This window comes from Hylobates moloch, unplaced genomic scaffold (genome assembly GCF_009828535.3).
Source record: "Hylobates moloch isolate HMO894 unplaced genomic scaffold, HMol_V3 SCAFFOLD_5, whole genome shotgun sequence".
Classification (NCBI taxonomy): domain Eukaryota; kingdom Metazoa; phylum Chordata; class Mammalia; order Primates; family Hylobatidae; genus Hylobates; species Hylobates moloch.
In genome coordinates this window covers 133,857,925-133,876,433 of record NW_026652280.1, presented here as the reverse complement: position 1 = coordinate 133,876,433, position 18,509 = coordinate 133,857,925, and the positions used below count along the sequence as shown (strand labels likewise).

At 40.3% G+C, this 18,509-nt stretch overlaps 1 protein-coding gene across 5 annotated transcripts in view; it reads right to left on the bottom strand.

Annotated features, from left to right (window-relative positions):
• Positions 1-18,509, bottom strand: part of EVI5 (ecotropic viral integration site 5) — a 289,476-nt gene that overhangs the window by 177,091 nt on the left and 93,876 nt on the right. For all 5 annotated transcript variants that reach the window (XM_032155352.2, XM_032155353.2, XM_058439572.1 and 2 more), the window contains exon 10: positions 5,106-5,166. In XM_032155352.2, the coding sequence (XP_032011243.1) occupies positions 5,106-5,166 (61 nt within the window). The remainder of the gene's footprint in view (positions 1-5,105; positions 5,167-18,509) is intronic.

Genomic DNA, 18,509 nt, shown 5'->3' with positions numbered 1-18,509 from the left:
AATCCACCCACCTTGGCCTCCCTAAGTGCTGGGATTACAGGCATAAGCCACTCTGATGGTAGGCATGCCTGGCCCACCATCATCTTTTGTCTGCATTACCACATCAGTGTTCATCAGAAATGCTCTCAATCCCTGCAATTTACTCTCAACACAGCAACCAGAGAGATCTACTGAACTTAAATCACATTTTGTCCTTCTCTACTGAAAACTGCCATCTAACCAGAGTAAAAGCCAAAGTCCTTACCACTGTTGACGACATCCTACATTATCTGCAACCTGCTCCATCTTACTTCCTACCACTTTTCTCATCATTCATGCTGTCCCATCCACGATGCCACCTTACTGCTCCTCACCAGGCACACCCCTGCATAGGTTCTGCCCTTCTTCCAGATAGTCACATATCTAGACCCATCACTTCCTTCAGGTCTTTTTTCAAAAATCACCTGGTTAACTTCTCTAAATTTTCCACCCAAACACTACCGTTTTACATTCCCCCTCCCTAAGGTTATTTTTTCTCCTTAACACTTTATCACCATCCAAAATACTGTACATTTGACTTTTCTGTTTATTGTTATTTCCATATTAAAATCTCCATGAGGACAGAACATGGTCTACTTCATAACCACATTTCAAGTGCCTAGAACAGTGCTTGGGCATCTAGTAGGCACTATAAATTATCTGTTAAATGAAGTGTTATTGAATAAATCGGGCTAGCATACCTCCCTTGGATATTATGTAGCCATTAGTTTTTTTAATGAAAAGTTTGATATGCCAGAGAAAAATGGGCATCCAAATCTCACATCACAAATATACCAACGTCTCTCTTGGAAAGCAGCAGCAGCACAGTGTATATACTGAAGAACACACATGGGCCTTAGAATAATACAAATCAGACTTCAGATCCTTGACTCTGTTTCCTCGCAATGTGACCACTGGCATATTATTTGAGCTTTCTGAAGCCTAATTTCTTCACAGGTAAGGATAAGAACCCTTTAATAATGCTGTTCTAAGAATAAGGGGAAATAATGCATGTAAGTGACCCATCATATGTTAAGGGCTAAATAAATGTGAGCTTCAATTCTAATACTTCACATTGATTGTTAAAATGTAATTCCTGGGCAACTCAGATAATACTTTTCTTTTCTTTTTTTTTTTTTTTAATTTTTATATCAGGCAGTGAATATGTGAGCACTTTTATATTATTTTCCGGCTTTCAGCATATCTGAAATGTAACATAGTTTTTAAACAGGAAAAAATACTTAACTTTTGACTAAAAACCAGTCAGAATTTCTCATACTTCCCATTTTAGGACTTTAGATCTCTGTGTCCCAAAGCACAAATTTAAATATAAAAATTAGATTATCTGTTCATATGTCTATCAGAATCACAGTTTTTTCCTTTTTAAAGATTTGTCGGTTACCCTAATATAAGCTAGAATTTTAGTTTTATAATTTTTTTCTTTTTTAAAATTGAGATGGGGTCTTGCTATGTTGTCCAGGCTGCTCTCAAACTCCTGGGCTCAAGTGATCTGCCTGCCTCGGCCTCCCAAAGTGCTGGGATTACAGGCATGAGCCACCGTGCCCAATCAAACTAGAATTTTAATATTTCTTACCTCCTCCCAATCAGGTAGAACATCAATAGACTGGAAGAAGATACTGATAAAGATGTTTCTATTAACAAAAAATTTCACACAGCAAAATTTAAGATTCTCCATATGAAGACATTATTAGCAAAATCTTCCTATAACACTTTTAGGGAAGAGGTGAAAAAATATTTAAAAGTCGCATCTTAACCGGGGGCTCACTGACAGATATAGTTCTTAGAATAGAAGGTCATCACCCCAAAGGTCTTATAATTAAAGTAAAAACAACAGAGACCTTATAAACACATTTCACAACATGAAAGGCTAATTTTATACTTCTATATCAAAACATCAAACAATTTGATGATCACACCAATGGGCTGTAAAAATAATGGCACAAAACTACCTTCCCATGGACTTTTAAAAAGAACCAAGGCAAGAAAGCACTAGTTTACAACCAGAACTCATTCTCTTGTAAAAGAGACTTTTGCGGGAGGGAGGGAGTGTGTGTAAGAAGTAGCATTTCCCATTTTACAGCAAGGCTCAATTAATATTATACCTGGCTAATGAATTGTAAATAAGGTGGTCATCTGATCATGATTAGAATAAGTTGTCAGGGTCTAAGTAAAAAAATCAGACACCCTGGAACCAACCCAAATGCCCATCAATGGTAGACTGGATAAAGAAAATGTGGCACATATACACCATGGAATACTATGCAGCCATAAAAAAGGATGAGTTCATGTCCTTTGCAGGAAAATGGATGAAGCTGAAAACCATCATTCTCAGCAAACTAACACAGGAACAGAAAACCAAACACCAAATGTTCTCGCTCATAAGCAGGAGCTGAACAATGAGGACATGTGGAGACAGGGGAGGGGAACATCACACACTGGGGCCTGTCAGAGGGTGGAGGACTAGGGAAGGAATAGCATTAGGAGAAATACCTAATGTAGATGACGGGTTAATGGGTGCAGCAAACCACCATGGCACGTGTATACCTATGTAACAAACCTGCATGTTCTGCACATGTATCCCAGAACTTAAAGTATAATAAAAAAAAAAAAAGTATTCAGTTAAAAAAAAAAATCAGATACCCCTAAATATGAAGTTTAAAAAAGTATAGTCATTCAAAAGTTGTTTTGCTTTTTATATCTGGTGGAATTTGGGAGTGAAGAAAGAGATGAAAATGGTATAAGAAAGAACTACATGGAAACAATATTATAAAAAGAGAACAGACTACCTTTGAGATCAGCACTTTATTTACCTGATATGTTCCACTAACTTTCTAAACTCTTTTTTCTGATTCTTCTCTATAGACAATTTTATGCCAACTGCCTGAGACACATGGAGCTAGATTCAAAAACATTTCTTCAGGCATATGAATTATATCTTTCCCCAAAAAACAAAGCAGAGAAAATACTGCAAATGGCTGGGCGTGGGGGCTCATGCCTGTAATCCCAGTGCTTTGGAAGGCCAACGCAGGTGGATCGCCTGTGCTCAGGAGTTCGAGACCAGCCTGGGCAACGTGGTGAAACCCTGTCTCCACCGAAAATATAAAAAATTAGCCGGGCATGGTGGCGTGCACCTGTAGTCCCAGCTACTTAGAAGGCTGAGGTGGGAGGATCGCTTGAGCATGGGAGGTCAAGGCTGCAAATAAGCCAAGACTGCCACTGAACTCCAGCTTGAGTGATAGAGGGAGACCCTGTCTAAAAGAAAAGAAAATACTGCAGGTATAGGTGAAAGTCTGCTAAAAATCTGTTTTCTGAAAATGCCTTTTGGTATTCCTATATTCATGTACTTAATTTTATAAAAAACTTCAAGAGTAAGGATTGTTCATAGAACTGTGATTTTTTTTTCAATAATATAGTGTGGTGAAATGAACAGGATGGCTTCCCCATCCTCAGATTCTTGATTTGCAGTTCCGAATATTCGTAGTATGTGAAAACCCATACTCTCTCCCCACTCATCAGGATGACGTACTTTTTACTTGCAGTAAAAGTACCCTTACTCATAGTACCTAAAAGAAAAGCAAATAGGGCTGGACGCGGTGGCTCACGCCTGTAATCCCAGCACTTTGGGAGGCCAAGGTGGGTGGATCACGAGGTCAGGAGATCGAGACCATCCTGGCTAACACGGTAAAACACTATCTTTACTAAAAATACAAAAAATTAGGCGGGCTTCGTGGCGGGCGCCTGTAGTCCCAGCTACTCGGGAGGCTGAGGCAGGAGAATGGCATGCACCCGGAAGGCGGAGCTTGCAGTGAGCCAAGATCGCGCCACTGCACTTCAGCCTGGGCTACAGAGTGAGACTTCGTATCAAAAAAAAAAAAAAAAAGAAAAAGAAAAAAAGAAAAGCAAATAGTAGAGCAGCAGTTGGGTGACAGAATATAAAAAAAAAAAAAGGAAGGCAAAAACATCCACAGGGGTCTTTTCTATATACATAAAAAATGTGGAAGTATCTATTTCCATTTGATAAGGAAAAGGTAACAGAAATGGGAATAGAATCTCTAGAAAAGGGAGGAGAGTTGGTAAGAGAGAGTTAACATAAGAAAACTGGAGAGACTGTCTCCCTAGAGGCTTTTGAGGAGGACCAAGGCAGGAAAGAGTATTAGTCTAACAGAACCCATTCCCTTGTAAAAGGAGAAAAATAAGGTGGTCATATAATGTCTTGCCAGATCCAAGTCAAAAATCAGACACATTCAAACACAAAGTTTAAAAAGGGAGGAGGGAGTCACTCCATTAAAATTATTTTACTTTTAACCCTTTTCTCCAGGGATTGGGGGTCGGGGGTGGAGGGGAATAAAGAGATTAGAAAGTGAACTGGCCAATCACTAAGTTATTTGACTCATGCTTCCACTTATCAACCCCATCCTACAATATCAGCATAAAAGGCAACACAATTTTTCTCAAGTCCCAGCTCCAACAGTGCGACAGACCCTCAACTCAAGAATTCCTTGTTTTATGGAGGGGGGTACAAATTTTATATTTTTAGGGTACATATAGGGTATTTATATGCCCTTCGAATTGAAAATCTGCTTGATTTTCTGGAGAGAAGTAGTTCAAAAGTATAACCCTTGCTTAGAGAAGAAAAAGTCATATCAGTCAAAGCTTTCTGTAGCTCTAGAGCAACCATAATTAGTTCTAGTGTAATATGTGCTCTATTTAATGTTTGCCTGAGATTACACTCTTGTTGGTCTCAGCATAGAAAGTGTTATTATAGATTGTCTTCTCTGCAACTTTAAAAAACATGCTTAAATGGAATGATAATGATCTTCTCCATGGAAGTGTTTTCTCCTGATGAGCCACCAACAAATCTAGAAAAAGGGAAGAGCTTGCTCTCCTTCACACTGGAATGAAAGCCACTTCAGTCACATTATTCTGCTTTTTTGAAATGTCTATTTTTAACTATAATCTAGTAGGATGGTAAATACATTTATGAATATAAGTACAAACTTTAAACATCTACTGTCCAATAATTGATTTCAATCAATCAGTACTTAAAAAAGCCCCCAAATGCTTACTTTAATTTCAACTTGCTCTTCCATTTCTTTCGTTTTTATTGTAGTATATTCCTTTTCAAGCCTAAGAAACGAAAAAAAAGAGTTAATGTTTTCATTCAAAAGTAGTTATTAAATTACAAAATTTAAAAACACATATGAACATAAAATACAATTTCTTTAGTTTCTTCTAGCTTATAACTTGGAGATATTTGATGTGAGAAAAATCATGTGGTTTCATGAGTTCTTATTTAAAACTCATTTTACAAATGACAGAAATAAAAACCACACAAAAAGAAAATTTATAAAGTGAAATGTATAAAGCACAAAATGCAACTTAGTTTACAGATTCTATTCAGCCCTAAACTTACAAATGAACCATTATTCTTTTTTTTTTTTTTTTTTTTTTTTTGAGACGGAGTCTTGCTCTGTCACCCAGGCTGGAGTGCAGTGGCGCAATCTCGGCTCACTGCAAGCTCCGCCTCCCAGGTTCACGCCATTCACCTGCCTCAGCCTCTCCGAGTAGCTGGGACTACAGGCGCCCGCCACCACGCCCGGCTAATTTTTTGTATTTTTTTAGTAGAGACGGGGTTTCACCATGGTCTCGATCTCCTGACCTCGTGATCCGCCCGCCTCGGCCTCCCAAAGTGCTGGGATTACAAGCGTGAGCCACCGCGCCCGGCCCAAATGAACCATTATTCTTATTCCTCAAATTAAAACACACCTGTAGGTTCAACTGGCTCTTAACTTAAAAATCCTGGTACCAACATTGACTTTAAAAATTTTAATGAGGGAAAGGGGACAACTCTTCCTTACAGAATTCCAATTAATAGACATAGGAGGAATAAGGTAAAGATAAAAATCACTATTAGAATTCCACAGTAATAACTACTGCAGGAGGAACCACTAACGGATGCTAAAATTAGTGGGTGAAAGTTTAAGCATAGTCTCAAATTATCTCTCCTAAAATATTTAGTAAGTGTTAAAGGAAAATACTAAATTTACAGTACAGATTCCTGGTAGACTGCACCTGAACTAACTGATTAAGGTTAACATCACCAGTAATACATACTGACATCATGCACCCCTGTTAAGATGTACTGAGTTAAGTGAATTAACACAGGAACAGAAAACCAAAAACCCATGTTCTCCCTTACAACTAGGAGCTAAACACTGGGTACTCACGGACATAAAGATGGGAACAACAGACACCAAGGACTAATAGAAGGGGAAGGCAGGGAAGGGGACAAGGGCTGAAAAACTAACCGTTGGGTACTATGCTCGCTATCTGGGTGATGGGATCATTCATATCTCAAACCTCAGCATCATGCACTATGCCCACGAAATAAATATGTGCATGTACCCCCTGAATTTAAAATAAAGGTCAAAATTATTAAAAAATAAAAATAATTTAAAACATGACACTGGGCACGGTGGATCATGCCTCTAATCCCAGCACTTTGGGGGGCCAAGGTGGGCCAATTGCTTGAGGCCAGGGGTTCAAGACCAGCCTGGGCAACATGGCGAAACCTAGTCTCTACAAAAAATACATAAATTAGCCAGTGCGGTGGGTGCATGCCTGTAGTTGCAGGTACTCAGAGGCTGAGGTGGGAGGATTGCTTGAGCCAGGGAGGTCAAGGTTGCAGTGAGCCGTGATCTAGCCACTGCACTCCAGCCTGGGACCCTTTCCCCCAACCCCCAGAAAGTGATAAACCATTTTTTTTTTTTAAAAAAAAAGATGTCCTGAAAAGGGCATATCACCTCTGTGGTCTGTCACTGATTGGAGAAGAGTAAGCATAATATGCAATTCTATGGTAAAATTACCTTTATAAAAATGTATAGGCCACACAAAAATTAGTACCACCAAATTTTTTTTATCTTGCTCTTGACAAAAAATATCAATACCAAGTTTACTCCAAATATAAACCAGACCAGGCTCCAAATAACTTACAGCTGCTTTCAAAAATAAGATTCTCCCTCAAAGGACAGAAATCTATTACTTATCTCATTTAGCTCACAACAACTTTTTTTTTTTTTGAGACAGAGTCTTGCTGTTGCCCAGGCTGGAGTGCAGTGGCACCATCTCGGCTCATTGCAAGCTCCGCCTCCCGGGTTCACGCCATTCTCCTGCCTCAGCCTCCCAAGTAGCTGGGACTACAGGCGCCCGCCACCGCGCCCAGCTAATTTTTTTTTTTTGTATTTTTAGTAGAGACAGGGTTTCACCATGGTCTCGATCTCCTGACCTCGTGATCCACCCGCCTTGGCCTCCCAAAGTGCTGGGATTACAGGCGTGAGCCACCGCGCCCGGCCACAACTTTTTAATATAAGTTGTTATACCCACTCTGGGGTTTAGAAAGCTTGAGAAACTTCTGTATGGTCACAGCTTTGACTGCTACATTATTGTCTCTCACTAAAGTGTATCTTAAAACAGGGGTCCCCAACCCCTGGGCAGTGGACCAATACCAGTCTGTGGCCTGTTAGGAACCGGGTCACACAGCAAGAGGTGAACGGCAGGCAAGTGAACATCACTGCCTGAGCTCCACCTCCTGTCAGATCAGTGGCAGCATTAGATTCTCACAGGAGTGCAAACCCTATTGTGAATTGTGCATGCTGGGGATCTAGGTTGTGCGCTCCTTATGAGAATCTCATGACTGATGATCTGACGTGAGGTGGAACAGTTTTAACCTGAAGCCATACCCCCAGCCCCCATAAGTGGAAAAATGGTCTTCCACAAAAGCGGTCCCTAGTGTCAAAAAGGCTGGGGACCACTGTCTTAAAAGACTGTAAGATAGCCGAAAGAATTTATTAAAGACTCCAAAGAGCTGTAAAACATTTTGAACAGCTGCACTATTGAAATAAGTTTATAGCCTTCACAAATGACTACTCTGAAGTAGTTATCATTATGCATTATGTAAAAATATCACTCATTTACACACCTAAAAATAAACCCTACTTAAATTTAACTCCACTGATAGTGTTTTTAAATAGACTTAATTTTTTTAAAAAAATATTCGGTTTACACCTCTGCCCGGCCACCCACCGTCTGGGAAGTGAGGAGCGCCTCTGCCCGGCCGCCCCTCTGGGAAGTGAGGAGCGCCTCTGCCCGGCCACCCATCATCTGGGAAGTGAGGAGCGCCTCTGCCCAGCCACCTATCGTCTGGGAAGAAGTGAGGAGCGTCTCTGCCTGGCCACCCCGTCTGGGAAGTGAGGAGCGCCTCTGCCCGGCCGCTCCGTCTCGGAGGTCTACCACGGAGGCCAGAAGCAATGTGGGGGCTGGACGTGGTGGCTCACGCCTGTGGTCCCGGCACTCTGGGGGGCGAGGCGAGTTGATCACTTCGGGCTAGGAGTTCGAGACCAGTCTGGCCAACATGGCGAAACATGAAAAATACAACAGACAAACTAACCAACCAACTCAGTAACAACAAAACAGGTCTACCCTGGAGTCATACTCTAATTTTTTCTATTTTCCTCCCTTTCTGATCCTTTATCCCACTTTCTTTTTCTTCCTCTTCCTTCTCCCTCTTCTTTGTCAAATAGAGGATTGAGTTATTATCACTGATCCATATAAAGTCCCTCTCTCATTTATTTTAACTCCTACCCCCCATTTCTATTCCCCGACTTCCCATGTGCAACCTTCCTAATATGTTTGATACGCATCTTTTTGTTTGTATGTATTATTAGAAAATGTTTATTGTTTTTGTGTGCAAAAAAATAAAAAAAAAAAATCCTTTAAAAAAATATTCGGTTTACAAAAAGATTGTGAAGATAGTACAGAGATTCCATGTATCCCATCCCAGCTTCCCCTATTATTAACATGTTACAGTAGTATGGTACATTGTTACACTGTTATAATTAATGAACCAATATTAACACACTGCTGTTACCTAAAGCCCATGACAGTCTTGATGAGAACCTTGACAGTTTTGAGGAGTACTGGTCAGGTATTTTGTAGTTATCATTATGTGATCTTCAAACAGGACCATTATGTCCTTCAAATGGGATTTGTCTCATGTTTTTCTCATGATTATACTGGGGTTATTGGGTTTTCAGGAGGAAGACCACAGAGATAAATGCCATTTTCATTATCTCATACTAAGGGTACAAACTATCAACAGAACATCACTATTGATGTTGACCTTGATCACCTGGCTGAAGTAGTACACACCAGGTTTCTCCAGTGTAAAGTTATTTGTTCCCCCTTCACTGAGAGTGTTTTTAGACCCGCATTATGGTTTGTCTAAATTACTGGAAAATACTGATAATTGTTCTTTCTATGGCCAGTTTCATAACTCAATGTTTTCTATACACTATTAACAGAGTGATCTTTTTTTAAAATGTTGATTTGGATCATGCCACGCCCAGCATGTCAGTGGTTACTCATCACCTTCAGACTAAATTTCAAAGGCTTACAAAAGAGTAATCAAAGCTCTCTGGAGAAACAGCTCATTACTGCGCAGGAGCCAAGAAGGTATAAGTTGAACCTGGAATATTTTGTTGCGCTAAAGAAAGGAAATTCCCAAAGAATAATGGGAAAAATATCAAAAGAACAAAGCACCCAGGATGCAAGGGTTTCCACTGGACAAATCAGGGACAATTTAATAGTAATGGATTATAGCTCACTGAATAAAATAATCCATGAATTCACACTGATGTAAATAAATGAATAAATAAATGAGGGTGAAGGGAAAGCTCTTCCTTCCAGTAGAATGCGGATTAATAAACAAAGAATGAGGGAGTGGGAAAATCATAAATGGATATAAAACTGGTATGGTTAAGTTTGGTAAAGAAAGAGGTTACCACATAATCTCAAAGTAGCCTGCCACAAATTACTTATTACAAAAGGGGAAATAATAACTTTACAGTAGTAAAACCTGGCAGACATCACCTTAATCAAGTGACCAAAGCTAACATTACCAGTTTTGAGAGAAAGCGATATCATATATATCGTATGTTGAAATGAGAAGATATAATATCAAGGGTATACCTGCCAAAAATGCACAACCTGAATCTAATCCTGGGGAAACCCCAGGAAAACTCAAACTTTGAGATTTTCTACAAAATAATTGGCCTGTACACTGTTTAAATATATCAGAAACACAAAGACTGAGGAAATGTGTCAGATTAAAGAAAACCAAACAGGTATTAACACCTAAATCCTACATGTGATCCTAGAGCGGACTCTGGACGGAGAGGGGTGGGGAGATAGTTATACAGCATATTATTGGGACAGCATATATACAGCATATATTGGTGATAAAATCTGAACATACACTGTGAATTAGATAATAGTATTTTAGCTATTAGGTTGGTCCAAAAGTAACTGGTTTTTGCCATTGAAAGTAATGCAAAAACTGCAATTACTTTTGCACCAACCTAATATAATTTCCTTGTTTTGATTAACTATTGGGTTTATGTTAAAGGAGAGAAAAGTTGTTGTTCATAGGAAGTACACATTCAAGTATTTATGGATAAAGGGCACAATATCTCAATTTACTCTCAAATGGACCTCCCCCAAAATGGGAATGGATTTTACACACACACACTATATTTATATACGCATACAGAGGAGAGAGGATTTAATAAAGCAAATGGGATGAAATATAAACAATTGGTGAATCTTGGTAAAGAGTATATCGGACCCCCTTGTACTATATTTGTAACTTTTTTTATAAGTTTAAAAGTATACCAACATAAAAATTCATCAAAAAAAAGTCAAAAGCTAAGATTCAACTCTTACAACTTTCATGTAGTAAGGGAACCTCTGAGCCTTTGTACCTATTACCGTTCTTCTTAAAATGCCCTCCTTCTCTTCACCTGGCCAACCTTTATTACAGCAAAGAGTAAAACTTTTAAAACCAGATCATGTCACTTTTCTCAAAATCCTCTACTGGTTTCCCCTCAGATGTGCAAAAAGTCTGGCCCATGAGGAGTACAATAACCAACGAAACGTTTGACAATGATGAAAACGTGCTAGATCTGTATTGTCTAATAGAGTAGCCATTAGCCACATGTGAGTGACTAATTAGCGCTTGAAATATAACTGATGAAATAAATTTTAATCATATTTAGACTAAATAGCCACATGTGGGTAACGGCTACCACAGTAGATGGCATGGCTCTAAATACCCCTAGCTCCCTACCATGTTTCTGACTTCACTGCTCACCACACTGCTATTTGCCTATGCTACTCCAGTCCCATCGGTTTTCTTACTTTTCATTTTTGCAGAGATGGGGTTTTACTATGTTGCCCAGGCTGGTCTCAAACTCCTAGGCTCAATGGATCCTCCCACCTCAGCCTCTCAAAGTGCTGGGATTATAGGTGTGAGCCACTGTGCCCGGCCTCTCATTGGTTTTCTATTCCTTGAATGTATCAATCACATTCTTGCCTCAGTCTTCACATTTACTGTTATCATACTGTACGATATACTTCCCCCAGATAATCCCATGACTCCCACTCTTACTTCCCTCTGGTGTCGGCTCAAATAGTATTGTACCGGCCTGTGAGCCCTATCTCTGCGTGCCCTGTCTAAAAGAGTGCTCATCTCTCCACGTCCTTTATCTGGCTTTGTTTTCTTCATGGCACTTTCACTGATGGATGTTACGCTGTATATCATTCTATGTCAGTCTTCTGTATTTCAGTGAGTTCCATATCAACAGGGATTTTCTGTTGCAGTCATAATTTAACCCTAGCAATTAGAAACAACAATCTTTGGCCAGGCATGGTGGGTCATGCCTGTAATCCCAGCACTTTGGGAGGCCGAGGTGGATCACCTGAGGTCAGGAGTTCGAGACAAGCCTGGCCAACATGGCGAAACCCAGTCTCTACTAAAAATTAAAAAAAAAATTAGCTGGACATGGTGGCATGCGCCTGTAGTCCCAGCTACTCAGGAGGCTGAGGCTTGAACCTTGGAGGCGATAGTTGCAATAAGCCAAGATCACACCATTGAACTCCAGCCTGCAAGACTCCATCTCAAAAAAAAAAGAAAGAAACAAAGGTCTTCAAAATTGTACTCAGGTATCATCTCCTTCAGAGAACTACCTGAAACTTCCTCCTCTGCCATCATCCTATGCCATCCTGTGGTCTTATTTTTCTGCTCATATATCTGCTAAAAGAAGGTTTCCTCATATACATTTTAAAGACTTCTAAATTTTGTTTTATGTCAAGTGTAAATATAGTTAAAAAGGACATATAGTTGTAATTTATATGTACTTTAAAATTTTTCCACTGCAACTTAAGTGATATTTATCTTATTTACAGAAAATGTCTACTCTAGGACCTAACTGGCAAAGGCAGTCATTATTATTAAACCAATGAGCCAAATTATATTTACTTCCTGTCATTAAAGTGTTGCCTTCACTTTTCAATTCAAATAAACGTGAGTTAATAATTTGTCCCATGATCACAAATCTACTTCTGAATTCTAATTGTAAGAAAGATAAAGCAGGCTTGCCAAGCATTTCTCAGCTGGATGAAAATAGAAACCCAAATTAGAAATTACAAAAATTCCATTTTTCGGATTGGCTTCCAAGATGGCCAAATATGAACAGCTCCGGTCTGCAGCTCCCAGCGAGACTGACACAGAAGACAGGAGATTTCTGCATTTCCAACTGAGATACCTGGTTCATCTCACTGAGACTGGTTGGACACTGGGTGCAGCCCACCAAGGACAAGCAGAAGCAGGGCGGGGCGTCGCCTCACCCAGGAAGCACAAGGGGTCAGGGGATTTCCATTTCCTAGCCAAAGGAGGCCATGACAGACTGTAGCTGGAAAAACGGTACACTCCTGGGCAAATACGGCGCCTTTCCCACAGTTTTAGCAACCGGCAGACCAGGAGATACCAGCCGGTGCCTGGCTTGGCGGGTCCCACGCACGCAGAGCCTTGCTCACTTCTAGCACAGCAGTCTGAGATCGACATGCAAGGCTGCAGCCTAGTGCAGGGAGAGGCATCTGCCATTGCTGAGGCTTGAGTAGCTCAGAGTGTAAACAAAGAGGCCTGGAAGCACGAACTGGGTGGAGACCACCACAGCTCAGCAAGGCCTACTGCCTCTATAGATTCCACCTCTGGGGACAGGGCATAGTAGAACAAAAGGCAGCAGACAGCTTCTCCAGACTTAAATGTCCCTGTCTCATAGCTCTGAAGAAAGCAGTAGTTCTCTCAGCATGGCGTTTGAGCTCCGAGAATGGATGGACTGCCTCCTCAAGTGGGTCCCTGACCCCCATATAGCCTGACTGGGAAACACTTCCCAGTAGGGGATGACAGACCCCTCAAACAGGCAGGTGCCCCTCTGGGTCGAAGCTTCCAGAGGACGGATCAGGCAGCAATATTTGCTGTTGTGCAGTCTCCGCTGATGATACCCATGCAAACAGGGTCTGGAGTGGACCTCCAGCAAACTCCAACAGATCTGCAGCTGAGGGTTCTGACTGTTAGAAGAAAAACTAACAAACAGAAATAAATAGCATCAACATCAACAAAAATGACTTCCACACCAAAACCCTATCCGTAGGTCACCAACATCAAAGATCAAAGGTAGATAAAACCACAAAGATGAGGAGAAACCAGAGAAGCTAAAAATTCCAAAACACAGAGCACCTCTTCGCCTCCAAAGGATCGCAGCTCCTCGCCAGCAAGGGAAAAAAACTGGACGGAGAATGAGTTTGACGAGTTGACAGAAGTAGGCTTCAGAAGGTCAGTAATAACAAACTTCTCTGAGCTAAAGGAGCATGCTCTAACCCATCACAAGGAAGCTAAAAACCTTGAAAAAAGGTTAGATGATTGGCTAACTAGAATGAACACTATAGAGAAGACCTGATGGCACTGAAAACCAGGGCACAAGAACTTCGTGACACATGCACAAGCTTCAATAGCTGATTCGATCAAGTGGAAGAAAGTGACTGAAGATGAAATTAATGAAATAAAACGAAAAGACAAGATTAGAGAAAAAACAAGTGAAAAGAAACGAACAAAGACTCCAAGAAATATGGGAGTATGTGAAAAGACCAAATATACGTTTGACTGGTGTACCAGAAAGTGATGGGGACAACGGAACCAAGTTAGAAAACCCTCTTCACGATATTATCCAAGAGAACTTCCCTAACCTAGCAAGGCAGGACAACATTCAAATTGAGGAAAAACAGAGAACACCACAAAGACACTCCTCGAGAAGAGCAATCCCAAGACACATAAATGTCAGATTCGCCAAGGTTGAAATGAAGGAAAAAATGTTAAGGGCAGCCACAGAGAAAGGTTGGGTTACCCACAAAGGGAAGCCCATCAGACTAATAGTGGATCTCTAGGCAGAAACCCTACAAGCCAGAAGAGAGTGGGGGCCAATATTCAACATTCTTAAAGAAAAGAATTTTCAACCCAGAATATCATATCCAGCCAAACTAAGCTTCAGAAGTGAAGGAGAAATAAAATCCTTTACAGACAAGGAAACACTGAGAGATTTTGTCACCACCAGGCCTGCCTTACAAGAGCTCCTGAAGGAAGCACTAAACATGGAAAGGAACGACCAGTACCAGCCACTGCAAAAACATGCCAAACTGTAAAGATCATCGACACTGTGAAGAAACTGAATCAATTAATGGGCAAAATAACCAGCTAACATCACAATGACAGGGTCAAATTCAAACATAACAATATTAACCTTAAATGTAAATGGGCTAAATGCTCCAATTAAAAGACACAGACTGGCAAATTAGATAGTCAAGACCCATTGGTGTGCTGTATTCAGGAGACCCATCTCACGTGCAAAGACACACACAGGCTCAAAATAAAGGGATGGAGGAAGATCTACCAAGCAAATAGAAAGCAAAAAAAAAGCAGGGGTTGCAATCCTATGTAGGGAGACACCCTGAAACTATTGCTAAGGAATAAATGATGAAATGCTCCTGATTATTGTAAATACAAAATTGCATGCAGGATTGTGTAAAGACAATGCCAGGTTGGACTGCCAGAACGAGCCAACAGCACGTGATGTGCTTCCCCCTGCAGAGAGCCTATGAATGGACGTGCAGTCAGGGAGGTTTCACATCACCAAGATTCCTATCCCAGAAAAGCAGATGTTCATAACTCTGGGAATGGAATGCGACCCTTGTGGAAAGCCTATAAATGGATGCATGGGGGGCGCCTGTCCATATGGACAAGATAGGGCTATAAATGCCCTCATCTTGCCGCGGCTCTTCTAGGCCTCTTTAGGGTTAAAGCATACTCCCTTGTGAGAATTTCTGGTCTAACCAGTTGTCTAGCTTCACGTCCTGTTTCCACGGATTGTCTGTAACCAGCTTTTGTTGCAATTGTTACTGCTGATTAATATCTTGCTAATCATAGGTTATGGAAAGACTGTGTTTCTGTTCTAAGGCTCTGTTAGAAATTACTGATGCACACACTATATTGTAAATTATTATCTCTGTAAACTGTACTTCTACATACAAATGTACTGTACTTCTACATACAAATGTTACGTTAAAGAATTACTTCATCCCCATGTGACCATCTCACCCCTCATCATCAAATGACCCGAAATCCCTCACCAACCTACCCCTGCCCTCACTAAACTTGACAATAAATGCTGGTATATCCAGTGCATTGTTGGCACTGTGGGACCAGAAGACGGTGACCCTCCTGGAGCCAGCTTTCACTATCTTGTGTGTGTCTATTATTTCTCAACCTGCCGATCCGCCTAGGAGCAAAGAGAGAGCCCCGTTGCATTGCGGGCTGCTGGCCAGATCCCACAATAATCCCAGTCTCTGATAAAACAGACTTTAAACCAACAAAGATCAAAAGAGACAAAGAAGGCCACTACACAATGGTAAAGGGATCAATTCAACAAGAAGAGCTAACTATCCTAAATATACATGCACCCAATACAGGAGCACCCAGATTCATAAAGTCCTGAGAGACTTACAAAGAGACTTAAGACTCCCACACAATAATAATGGGAGACTTTAACACCTCACTGTCAACATTAGACAGATCAACGAAACAGAAGGTTAACAAGGATATCCAGGACTTGAACTCAGCTCTGGACCAAGCAGACCTACTAGATATCTACAGAACTCACCACCCCAAATCAATAGAATATACATTCTTCTCAGCACCACATGGCACTTATTCCAAAATTGACCACATAGTTGGAAGTAAAGCACTCGTCAGCAAATGTAAAAGAACAAAAATCACAACAAACTGTCTCTCAGACCACAGTGCAATCAAATTAGAACTCAGGATTCAGAAACTCACTCAAAATGCACAACTATATGGAAACTGAACAACCTGCTCCTGAATTACTACTGGGAACATAACAAAATGAAGGCAGAAATAAAGATGTTCTTTGAAACCAGTGAGAACAAAGACACAATGTACCAGAATCTCTGGGACACATTCAAAGCAGTGAGTAGAGGGAAATTTATAGCACTAAATGCCCACAAGAGAAAGCAGAAAAGATCTAAAATTGACACCCTAACATCACAATTAAAAGAACTAGAGAAGCAAGAGCAAACACATTCAAAAGCTAGCAGAAGGCAAGAAATAACTAAGATCAGAGCAGAACTGAAGGAGATAGAGACACAAAAAATCCTTCAAAAAATCAATGAATTCAGGAGCTGGTTTTTTGAAGAGATTAACAAAACAGACCACTAGCAAGACCAATAAAGAAGGAAAGAGAGAAGAATCAAATAGATGCAATAAAAAATGATTTTTTTTCCCACAGAAATACAAACTACCATCAGAGAATACTATAAATACCTCTATGCAAATAAACTAGAAAATCTAGAAGAAATGGATAAAATCCTGGAAACATACACCCTCCCAAGACTAAACCAGGAAGAAGTAGAATCTCTGAATAGACCAATTAACAGGTTCTGAAATTGAGGCAATAATCAACAGCCTACCAACCAAAAGAAGTCCAGGACCAGATGGATTCACAGCCAAATTCTTCCAGAGGTACAAAAAGGAGCTTGTACCATTCCTTCTGTAACTATTTCAATCAATAGAAAAAGAGGGAATCCTCCCTAACACATTTTATGAGGCTAGCATCATCCTGATACCAAAGCCTGGTAAACACACAACAAAAAAAGAGAATTTTAGGCCAATACCCCTGATGAACACTGATATGAATATCCTTAATAAAATATTGGCAAACCGAATCCAGCAGCACATCAAAAAGCTTATCCACTATGATCAAGTCGGCTTCATCCCCGGGATGCAAGGCTGGTTCAACATATGCAAATCAATAAACATAATCCACCACATAAACAGAACCAACAACAAAAACCACGATTATCTCAATAGACGCAGAAAAGGCCTTCAACAAAAGTCAACAGCCTTCATGCTAAAAACTCTCAATAAACTAGGTATTGATGGAACGTATCTCAAAATAATGAGCTATTCATGACAAACCCACAGCCAATATCATACTGAATGGGCAAAAGCTGGAAGCATTCCCTTTGAAAACCTGCACAAGGCAAGGATGCCCTCTCTCACCACTCCTATTCAACATATTGTTGGAAGTTCTGGCCAGGGCAATCAGGCAAGAGAAAGAAATAAAGGATATTCAATTAGGAAAAGAGGAAGTCAAATTGTCCCTGTTTGCAGATGACATGGTTGGATATTTAGAAAACCTCATCATCTCAGTGCAAAATCTCCTTAAGCTGATAAGCAACTTCAGCAAAGTCTCAGGATACAAAATCAATGTGCAAAAATCACAAGTATTTCTATACACCAATAACAGACAAACAGAGAGCCAAATCATGGGTGAACTCCCATTCACAATTACTACAAAGAGAATAAAACACCTGGGAATATAACTTACAAGGGATGTGAAGGACCTCTTCAAGGAGAACTACAAATCACTGCTCAACGAAATAAGAGGATACAAACAAATGGAAGAACATTCCATGCTCATGGATTGGAAGAATCAGTATCGTGAAAATGGCCACACTGCCCAAGGTAATTTATAGATTCAATGCCATCCCCATCAAGCTACCATTGACTTTCTTCACAGAATTAGAAAAAACTACTTTAAAGTTCATATGGAACCAAAAAAGAGTCTGCATTGCCAAGACAATCCTAAGCAAAAAGAACAAAGCTGGAGGCATCATGCTACCTGACTTCAAACTATACTACAAGGCTACAGTAACCAAAACAGCATGGTACTGGTACCAAAACAGATATATAGACCAATAGAACAGAACAGAGGCCTCAGAAATAACACCACACATCTATAACCATCTGATCTTTGACAAACCTGACAAAAACAAAAAATGGGAAAAGGATTCCCTATTTAATAAATGATGCTGGGAAAACTGGCTAGCTATATGTAGAAAGCTGAAACTGGATCCCTTCTTTACGCCTTACACAAAAATTAATTCAAGATGGATTAAAGACTTAAATGTTAGACCTAAAACCGTAAAAACCCTAGAAGAAAACC